At 44.3% G+C, this 11,172-nt stretch overlaps 1 protein-coding gene across 2 annotated transcripts; it reads left to right on the forward strand.

Moving 5' to 3' along the window:
* The first annotated feature begins 7,557 nt into the window (after positions 1-7,557).
* LOC128743386 (general odorant-binding protein 99b-like) lies at positions 7,558-9,714 on the forward strand. 2 transcript variants are annotated; one of them, XR_008412295.1, is made up of 3 exons: positions 7,558-7,678; positions 7,746-9,321; positions 9,387-9,714. XR_008412295.1 is itself a non-coding variant. In XM_053839952.1 (2 exons), exons 1-2 carry the CDS (start codon positions 7,634-7,636, stop codon positions 8,136-8,138), a joined length of 438 nt encoding a protein of 145 aa, XP_053695927.1. In that variant the 5' UTR covers positions 7,558-7,633; the 3' UTR covers positions 8,139-9,714. The 2 variants fall into 2 exon arrangements, 1 of the variants encoding a protein (XP_053695927.1); XM_053839952.1 differs by having other exon boundaries at positions 7,746-9,714.
* The last annotated feature ends 1,458 nt before the right edge of the window (positions 9,715-11,172 follow it).

Genomic DNA, 11,172 nt, shown 5'->3' on the forward strand with positions numbered 1-11,172 from the left:
CTCTTAAATGAGTTTACCCATAAATTGGTTGAATTTAGCTAAAACTTGGTTAAAACACCTCAAAATGCCCTTAAAATGTACAACCTCAGATTTTGAGTAGTTTTCAACCAAAAAATTGGAAGTAGAAACTTCAAAGTGCGTTATTTGTCACAAAGAATAATTCAATTAGGTATCGGTAGCAAGTAGCCAAAATTGGTTGATTTTTTTACCCAAAATTTGAGTTTGTACACTTTAAGGGCATTTTGAGTAGTTTTTAACATGGTTTTAGCTAAATCCGACCTATTCACGGGTAGAATCATTACAAAGTGAATATTAGTTGATTGACTTCTGCTGAACTGTCACAGCGTTGACGAGATGACAGCTGAACTATCGTCAGTGTGCCCAGCCGCAAAAATATGAATGTTAGGGTGGCCTAACATAGCCAGTCGTCGTAAGTTCGAATCTCGGCTAGGAGAGGCTGTTGGAATCAATAGAATCGTAGCAACTGGCCCTGAAATTGTCTTGTATTCTAACAGCTGACGGCGAAGTCTGTCGTATAAAAACAGAAGGTCAAGTTTCGATAACGGAATGTAGCGCCTAAGCTTTGCTTTTTAGGGTGGCCCCAACATCTCCCCGTTAATGCAGGAGGTAAGGCTAGTAGCGCTGAGGCGCTCTTCGATTACGGGAAGTGCGGCGAGTAGCTTTGGTTGTTGTATCAGCCAGACTCGTTAGGAGGCTTGAAGTCCGGAGGACGACGGATGCACCGGTAACACAACCGAGGCGATTATCAAGGACGTTAAGGATGGTGGACTGCCTAGTGGTTCTACCGGGAACGATGCTGGCGACGTATCTTGCGAGCATGAATTGAGAAGATACCACGAGTTAAGCTGGATGTTGATAGGAAGCTATGTGGCAGCCTTGGTGTGGTGATCAAGTGCGGCATGATCCACGAGCTGGTTGATGTGGGACCGCACTGGCTTCCGGTTGTCAACCTAGACGTTGTACATTACTGCACCAACCTTTTCCATTACAACTCCAGGCGCCCAGTGTCGGTTGTTGTTTACATAGAGTTTTGCAAAGACCAGATCATCACGTTGGTAGTCTCGCTTGATAAACTTCAACGGTTGGTTGTGGTTCCAGCGGACAGACGGCGGGCGAAGTAATTCTAGACGCGTACGGCTTCGACGATCGAGCATGAGTTTTGCCGGCGAGTTATCGTCTAAAGCAGAAAGATTAGGAGTGCTTCGCATATTGTTCCTCTTCCATCCTAGATTTTTTGAACGGACCGGTTAAAGGCGTCCACAAATCTTCCAGCTTGCCCGTTAGATTGTGGATGGGACGGCGCAATGGTTAGATGCACGATGGATCTCCGCATACAAAAGTCTTCAAACGTCCCGGAGGTAAACTGCGACCGATTGTCGCTGATCAACGTTGGAGGGTTGCCAATCCAAGCGAATACGTTCTTCAAGATTTCGATTGTTGCATCGCTTGTCGTACTACGAATTTTGAAGATTTCGGGCCATTTTGAGTAGGAAATCACGATGATGAAGTAGTATTCTCAGGAGCATAGAGTCTCAGCATAGTCTACATAGACGCGTTCCCATGGCCCACTAGCTCTAGACCACGGTACTAAAGCACACTTCTTCGGTGAAGACTTTGCAGCGGTGGCGCAATGTTGGGAACACTTGACGTAGTCAAGTACAGCGCTGACGGTACATCGGAGGAATGACTAGACGCTCGCCAAATAGGGTAATCTGCTTCAATTTTGGCCAGCCATTGTGCAAATAACGGTACACTTTCTTGGTGACGGCATAGAACTGAGTAGCTTTTTGTGCGATCCTGAAACTCAAAGGAAGGGTATTAATTGCATCAGAGGTAACCGACCTCCCGAGATCATCCTCCTTATAACGTTTCATTATTTGCTGCTTTGCATCAGTTAGTTGTAAAAAAGTTGCTGGCAATTTTTTACATAGTTTCAATAGTCAACCTATACATTTAGATTAATTTCTTTCGAAAATGATAGACAAGACAAGGCAGGAGGGATCCGTAGTGATGCCAATGTTTATTTGACTGTCAAAGTGTTAATTCAGTTTAAGGTAGTAAGGTACACACATTTTGCAAACAACTTTAACTTATTTAGTAGCTTTCAAGCATGAGAATGAATAAACTGCTGTAAAAAAATTATTGATTTGCAAAAATTTGGATTTCTCCCTGCAACACAGCCAAGCCATTTTAACATAACAATTTTTTGCTATTGATATCAAAGTTTGCTGCTCTGTATGGTTTATAGCTATCAATCGTTCGAAATCGTCTCATAACTCTAACTGTTTGCAACATTTATGTAGTCTGATTAGAGTAAAACGTAGCTTATAAAATTCTTGATCGTTCGCTGTCATTAACTCATTTTTTTAAATTATGCGACTTGGTCCGGTCTGATTTAACACCGACCATATATGTCTAAATAATCCGCCCAGTTAGCTTCGAGGTACGATGCTAGTCGTCGAATGTTCGAATCTCGGCTAGGCGGTGCTTGCTATATCTTCTCTTCTCTCCTCTGTTGGGTACTCTTACCACTGCGTCCATTATTTTGAACTATTGTGGTATGCCCCGTTTTATTATTTTTCTGTACGCTTCAAACTTACCTATCACTTATTGAGGAAGTGACAGGCTGGTAGCTGGAGCGAGACATGTGCCAATCAGGTATGACTAGGTTTATGAACCTAGTATCCTCATCGACGACGCCAACCAGATCTCCCCTTTTTGAGATACTGCAGTTTGCGTACTATTTGTGCTCCACGATAGTAGAGCAAGTGTTCCGAGGTTAAATATCATCTTGTACGAAACTAAGATTCCGAAGATATTATTTACTCGGATAATGTCCTGTCACAAGACCGGTAAGCTTGCTGAGATCTCTCTCATTGAGACTCAGCAACTTTTGAGTAACCTAGGGGTGGATACTCGACGTTATATTTTTTTTTTTTTAGATTGTTTGAGCGACTGTACAGCCATCCTACTGGCCATAACTGTTCGGCTCTCCTTTTGTTTCAGCCCACCCTCAGGCAGAGGCAGGATCAGGCAGAGTGATTTTCGACCCGTGAGTAGAGAGTTGGAGCCACATCTTCGTTTGTCGACTCACAACGAGTCAACGTGTTGAGGATAGACGAGGTTCAGGACTGAACCTCTGCTAGCGCATCGTTCAAGTCCTGCTCCTCCCCTACTCTCCTCTCCACCTCATTCGTTTCTTTGTTTTTCGGCAGAGAGAGCTTGCACGGTAAGAAATCGTCCACTGCATCAGTGACCGGCTTGATGCAGCAAGGGCAAATTGCTGTGGAGGGCGCCCTGGTACTCCACAGGCTCCGTTGCGGCGAGAGAATTTATAGAACCCCCTCCACCATTCATCCCTCGCACGGGTCGCGTCACACCTTGGATTAGGGGTTTATCCATTCAAGTTTTTACATAATAGCCATGGATAACAGCTATTACAACCATCTCCTTTAGGGGCTTTGGACCCTCTGCTTTGGTTCTTGGAAAACAAGAAGAACCGTCCAGCAGGCGGAGAGTTTACACTTCAGCCTTCGCATGAGTGCCCCCTTCTCTGTCCGCATACGACCTTAGTTTCCACCGGTTGTCTGATTTCCACTAAGGAGCGTATCCCGGATGGTACCACGAGGAGGTCGAGATAGGAGTTGCTGAATAAGAGGCTGTGGAACCTCTCGGTGGTTCTGGAGCGCATTATTCAGCCATTTACCATCCTGTGCTTGCTATATAGTCAGAGTAGGATCGTTACACTGGCCCCGTAATTTTCCTGTACTCTAAACAGCCGGCTGCGAAGTCCGTCGATAAAGAAGGGTAATGTCTAATGACGGTTTAAGCCCATGGCTTTGCTGGTGTATGTCTAAATAGTGTTTGATGTTGAAGTAAGATTTGGAACGCTGAATGTTGATATCATTTGAAAATAATTGAATATTCACAACCTGCTGTCTCAACAAACCCTATATATGCTGCATGTAGCATGTATACATGAAAAATCGAATTATTACATGAATGGATACATGCTACGGTTGTATAACATTTCGCCGAAGACCATATCGCGGAGTACCGTTTCGCGGAATACCATTTCGCGGAAAACATTTTCGCGGAAAGTACTATTTCGCGGAATGTACCAAAACGCCGAAAACCCTTTCGCGGAAAGGACTATTCCGCGGAAAACCGTTTGGCGGAAAGAAACATTTCGCGGAAAACCATTTGGCGGAAAATATTGTTTCGCGGAAAACCATGTTAGTAGCAAACGTTTCCTAGATGATTCAGGGCGAGCCGGCCGGAGGCAACGGCGAGTGTTCGCCGGTGACCCGCCGTCGGAAGCGCCGGCCACTGCGGGGGGGCAGCCCCCCCGCAGAGATCACATCTGTCTAGGTCTATTCGTTTTCCTAGGTCTACTGACCTCTAGTTAGTTTTCCCTAGTCCTCGCATCGATTTAACTTTCGTTGTATACAAAGCGGCAAAGCCGCTTTTTCCGGCTTCCAAACTGAATGAGCGATGGTTCTCCGCCAAATACTACTTTCGGCGAAAATTTTTTCCGCGAAATAGTACTTTCCGCAAAAATGTTTTCCGCGAAATGGTACTTTCCGCGAAAATGTTTTCCGCGAAATGGTTTTCCGCGAAACAGTATATTCCGCGTTATGGTCATCCGCGAATTGGTTTTCCGCGAATTGGTATTCGGCGAAATGTTATACAATCCATGCTACTATCGCCACAAAGAGACTTCCGCAGTCCTGCGTCACCTGTATGCGGTTGTCTTGTAAACAACCTTTCTGATTTTTTACGAGTAGGGAAATCTGCTAAGCGCCTAAGAGAAGATACGGTGCTATCAGACACCTGGGAAGACAACTCAGATAGTGTGTGGTTGGGTATCCCGACCCCCCTAATGGGGCGTGAGGATCTTGACCCACTAAAACCCTATTCGAGTCTCCAGCCTCAACCCTCCTTAGCAGCACTTTATCGGTATTACTTCAGGGAGGAGTTATTGTGCTTAACGCACCCTCTTAGATAACTGCCGGACTATGGTAGTTCGGCTGTTCACTCGCCGTTGATCGGCTCTCCAGCGGTTTTGTAGCTCAAGTACAATCTGGGTAGCAACCGCATTAACCGCTTCCCAGACGTCCGAGCTAGAACACATCCTTTGGACTAAGTTATCGAGAGTAGTGCCCTGTCCGCCTTGTCAGCATATGAAGAAAGCATGTTCTGCAGTTTCCTCTGAATCCACGCATTCGGGACACGCGGGAGACTCCGCATGCCTGAACTTGTGCAGCCGACAATCACAACCCCTACCGAGAACTTTAGCTTCAACACCTCGTCATACATGACGTTGCACAACACCGGGCCCAATATGGAACCTTGCGGAACCCCTGCTGAGATTGGAACGCACTTTTGACCCTCCTTCGTGTTGTAGCATAGCACACGATTCTGGAAATAATCTTCCAGAATCCTGTACGGCGACACCGGCACTTGGACGTTCCGAAGTGAGTTGGCTATGGAGTCCCAGAGTCCCAACTAGCGCTATTAAACGCAATTCTCACGTCGAGCGTGACAACTGCGCTATAGCAGATACTCGTCCTCTTACGCTGGATTACCTTTGAGACAGACAAGATGGCATCCACCGTAGATTTGCCTTTTTGGAAGTCGTACCCTCAGTGTACTGTACGAGTCTGTTAGGGATAACCCTCTTCAGCACCTTGCGGTAGTATCGAGCAGACAGATTGGCCTATATGACGAGAGGACACCCGGAGGTTTTCCCGGCTTCGGCAATAGGACCAGGTACTGTCGCTCCCATCTGTCCAGGAATTGGCCATCTTCCAGGCATCTACTCATAACTGCTCCGAATAATTCGGCAGCCTCTAAAATAGCCGCTTTAATGACCGAATTCGGGATTCTGTCTGGTCAAGGTGCCGTGCTCAGCTTTAGGGATTTAGTGATCTCAATGAGTTCCTCGTTCGTAACCGTCGCTTCCTTCTCGCAGGAGGCCGACCATCTTATGCTATCTTATGCCTCTTCCCTCCTGGATTTTTCTAACGGACCGTTCTCGGACAAATCGTCCGACTTGTCCGGATTATGGATGGAACGGCGCTCGATGGATCTCCGCATACAAAAGTCTTCAAACTTCCCGGATGTAAAATGCGGCCGATTATCGCTGACCAACGTTGGAGGGTTGCCGAATCGAGCGAATACGTTCTTCAAGATTTCGATTGTTGCTTCGCTTGTCGTACTAAGAGTTTGGAAGATTTCGGGCCACTTTGAGTACGAATCCACGATGACGAGGTAGTATTCTCAGGAGTTGGGTCTAGCATAGTCTACGTGGACGCGTTCCTATGGCCCGTTGGCTCTAGGTCACGGCACCAAAGCACACTTCTTCGGTGAAGACTTTGCAGTGATGGCGCAATGTTGGCATCACTTGACATAGTCGATGAAGTCGCTGTCCAAGCAAGGCCAGTAGACCTGGCAATTGCGTTCAACTGTTGGATGCCAGGGTAACCATGGTGAACCCAGGTAGCACCAACTCGTATATCAATGTACGAAAATTATCGTAAATATCTCCCAACAAACTCGAAATCGTAACTAAAGCTGGATAAATTGGAACCACTTCTATCGTATATAATGATAATAACTGACATACACACGATTGCCAATTTTGCGCATCAAATACGATTTATTAGCATGTATATCTGAACGTAATGCTGATTTTTACCTTTTTTATACATATGAAAATGCTAGCTGGGAAGCTGCACCAAGCAGCACTGGTGTTATGGTGAGGGACCCCTGACGGTCACAGAAACGCTTCAGTTCAGGGTATGATATCTGCTTCAATTCTGACCAGCCATTGTTCAAATAACGGTTCACTTTCTTGGTGACGGCATACAACAGAGTAGCTTTTTGTGCGATGCTGAAACCCTTTCTTGGTTGAATATTTAACGTAAGGTCTGCAGATCATGTGTAACGCCAATGTACTGTTAAATATCTGTGAAATGGTGAAGGAAGAATGAACTTAGGATCAGGATAACTGGATTTCTGGAATTGATAAATAACTCGCGAATAAACTTTATTGAAATTGTCGCTTAAAAACCCATTCTGAGTTAAGCTACTTTACAGGAACTTTATGAAATTGAGCTAAGCTGAACAATGTAGTTCCGTTATTGTTTCTAAGAATTATTTATAACTATGAAATAAAAACAAAGATAGTTTTTAAAGACAATCTCTTATTATTCACTTGGTAATCATTCGCTGTACCATTTCATTTTTAACGCCTTCGGTTATGCACCCGAAGCGCACTAACATGCAATTAGAAATTCTTTGATCCTCCGTTATCAATGACCTGCTAACGATGTTGATAACGCAGCTCGAACCCACTGGCCGCGCCTTGCAATCAACGCTGCGTGTACGTGCCACATGCATATGTCTGTGTTGGTACGTTTGTATACCATTTGAGCACCACTACCAAATAAGTTGATAAGCAAGATGCCTAATGCTCCGAGCTCGCGTTTATGAATAATATCAACCATTCCACGACGGTCTGTCTCGGTGACCGGGACGCATTCATCGGTCAACGAAACGATATTTGCATTTCACGGAGGATACCCGAAGCCGCGGAGTAGTGTACATCATGCAAATTGAATGCATTTTGCTGATGACCGGTCTGATTGCTGGGGTAAGTTCCGATCAGTTCATCGCTCAGACAAGATGCTGGACGCTATTCAAATGATTCTTTCGGTCAGGTCACCGCAGGCTGGCGGATACAGACGGTCGACGACCTTCTGCGCAATCGGAACAAATGTATCAAAATACTGGACCTTGGCGACGGGCTGGCGGAGGAGTTTGGCTTTTTCAATTACGCCGATCAAGATCAAGCCAAGTGCGTAATCAAGTGCATCATGAATAGAATGGGATTGTTCAACGACAAACGTGGCCCTCACGTGGGACGCCTGGTGAGGCAAATGAAGTTCGCTTCGCTGTCCAGCACGAAGGTGATTCGTGAGGAAATACTGCAGTGCGCCTATCAGGACATGGAAATGGACCCGCAGGATGGCTGCGAACGGGCTTACGCACTGTACCAATGCATACAGAACAGTAATCTGCTGCTGATGAAGGCACCGGATTCGACGACGTGACCGATGGGTCCCTCGCGATGGTTCACTCCACAAAAGTGTGTCATCAGTCAGCACATCAATACATCACATTAGTTGTAAGTGCGGTGAAGTCTTCTAATTTGATAAGCAGCGTACGCATATGTAATTGCTCCTCACGCCACAACTGGCTGGATGCTGGCAGGAAGAGTCACGCGATCGGAACATTTTTGTTTGTCAGTTTCTATGGGTTTCAATGTGAAGAATCTTTTCTTTATGGAGCATAACTAATCGGGCCGGCATTTACGCTGGAACGTAGATGAACAATTAACCAGTATCGCACAAATGGAGGAGCAATTGTTTTTCGTACTATAGCAGTGATATTGATAATAGCAAAATGTTAACAACTTATAATTATCTTTAAAAAAAAATGAACAGTAAACACATTTCCACTCATTCAACCGCGCTAAATTAAGTCCTTTGTGGCGATAGACCACATTATCCGAATAAAACGGTACTGTTTGTAAACATAGCCTCAAGCTGATTGTGATTACATGGCTTGCCGTTTGTATTGTAAGTCACATTTTGCAGTTTATACGTTCGCGTTTTTCCGTTAAACATCCGCTCTGGTTGTGGAACGTTAAAAATTACCAAAACTGAGGAAGATTCTCACATTGTACCTATCACCTTCAAGTTTTTTCCCCGGAAACAGTTGCCAAAACAAATATAACCAGTTTTATTCTAAAGAATTTCACTAATTTTTGCTTGTCACTTGTTACATCATTTGAGATTAGCAATCTTACTGAAGGAGCACTATTTTTATACATGCAGTGAGTAATTTCGCGTCAAACGAGAAGAAACAATGGCCTCAGCACTCTGATTTGAAAGGCCATACGTAGTATTGATAGGCTCTCCGTATTGCATAATTAAGACCTATGTTTGCGTATCAGTGTAATATAAGTTGTTTCACAATGCAAGTCTTTTTTTTTAACTCTAAAAACCTTGAGGCAGGTTTTCCAACATTAAAAACCGTTAGTTTCCCGATGAACGTCCTTCATTCTTAATATATCGTAGAAATGGTGTGGTTGCAGGATCTTCGTAAACTGCTGAGCAGTGGAACAATCTGGAGTAGTTGGAGTGAGACTCAAGTTGAATGTTAGATTTGTAGTTGAAGAAAGAATTCAACCTAGAGAATAGCTTCTTGAACGCTTACTACACAACTAAATCGGTTAGCCTAGTAGTAATCATTTTAGGTTACGTTTGTCTTCCTCGCTGACAACTGGACTTTTAAAGATTGTTTTATCGGAGCCCTCAACTCACTGGTAATCAGGCAACTTTGTAGGAACTACAAGCTGCATGCGAAGATAATTACTCCGTGTGGCTCTGGAACACGACGATTAACCTGAAACTGTGAAGAATACCAAGAGGCAAGAGCTGTGAGAAGCTAGAGCTGCAAAATGAGACTTCACCGCCATCAAAAACGTTAGCACTTGTAGTGAATAGCATTAGTAAGGTAGAATCTAAGTAAATCAATAACATTCATTGAATATATGAATTATGAAACTTGCTTTGTTACAAAATTGAACATAAGATAAAAATGACACTTGAATGGTAGCACTGCTCAGACATTAATGAAGTCCGACATTTTGTCTGGCAACCAAGCATAGAATTCTTTGACGTGTGTACAACATATCCCGTAAGGTCCTGTATCGTTAGAAAGATCGGTAATCGGATAGAACATTCTGTGTGCTACTTTCGCGAATGACAGACGTGTGGTTCGTCTTCTAGATTCGGATACGACAGCACTGAGCGCACGTTCTTGTGGAGGCGAAGATTTACTTTACTAGGCACAAAACGAGAAACGTTTATAAAACGAACGACGGGTTTGGAAACCGGACCGTGCCATCTCCTGCTAGGAGCCACGACCAGGCGTTAGAAACAAGGGGTCGTATGAATTCGCCATCTTTGGACAAGGTGAAGTAAGCAGCTGTAAATTTCTGCCCAACTATGGTCCCACAAAGCACTACCGGCAGACTTAAAGGTTTTATATGCCCAACCTACAAGAAGGACCATCGATCCGGATGCAGCAATTATAACTAAGGTATAATTCTCGCGTAACTTTTCAAAAGGGGCGACATAAATGAATTTTTACGAAAGTTTTCTTAACAATTAGATGCCTAGTGACACCAGCAACTAATTTAAGCAAAGCTGATGTGTTAAAGTGCATTTGCATCGCCATGGCAAACGAAAAAGAAGGAACTCGTAGAGAAGCTTTTATTGCTACTTACGTACTTTTGAAAAGTTACGCGAGAATTCTCTTGCATTCGACGTACAAAATTCTTGCCAGCATCTTGTTGCACAGATTTTAGGCCATTGTTACAGGAATACATCGTTGGCGAACACCAACGTGGTTTTCGAGAGCGACGCTTCACAATGGCCTAAGGTTTACTTTGTAACAGATTCGTGAAAATTTTTGCTAACTCAGCCTGTACATCCAACATTTACAGATTCCAAAGCAGCGTATGATACAGTAAATGATAGGGGATTCTTCACCAGGGACGCAAAATGTACTGGTTGGTGACCAGAATCTGAAGACATTTGACATTATTTCTTGCGACCAGTCACGTGGCAGATTTTTAGTACACACGTACCGAGAAGAAATACCAGAATAACGATAATATCGCTTGCTCGTCGTGTCGCACACACTTCGGAGCGGCAGAGACACGCTGTAACATTCTAGCACCATGCATGACAAAAGATGTAGTGGTTTTTGGTATTCTCGTTTGCTGCTTCATTCGTATGCCTACAGCTTTTCCCCAAATAATGCGAATTCAAAGAAGAACATTCCCAAAATTGAAAACGAACTCTACTACATCTATTCTTACAGGATCTTTAAAGTAGTGATCAGGGCTTCGACCGATCCTTTTTTTCTACCGCAGTCACACCAACGCGCATTCAAGTTCACACCGTCCATTTAGAGGTGGAATACGAATGCTATGCATAACACAACTGGCATTTTGCTCAGTCAAACGCCGACTGCACGCTGCAGAACGAACGGCTTCTAAAACTTTTTGACATT

The sequence above is a fragment of the Sabethes cyaneus genome, chromosome 1 (assembly GCF_943734655.1).
Source record: "Sabethes cyaneus chromosome 1, idSabCyanKW18_F2, whole genome shotgun sequence".
Lineage (NCBI taxonomy): Eukaryota > Metazoa > Arthropoda > Insecta > Diptera > Culicidae > Sabethes > Sabethes cyaneus.

What these genes read in the sequence shown, in the direction of transcription:
- LOC128743386 (XM_053839952.1), top strand. Translation starts at nt 7,634, where the DNA reads ATGCAAATTGAATGCATTTTGCTGATGACCGGTCTGATTGCTGGG. An exon ending in TGACCGGTCTGATTGCTGGG is followed by an intron (nt 7,679 to 7,745) that starts GTAAGTTCCGAT and finishes TCTTTCGGTCAG; the next exon opens with GTCACCGCAGGCTGGCGGAT.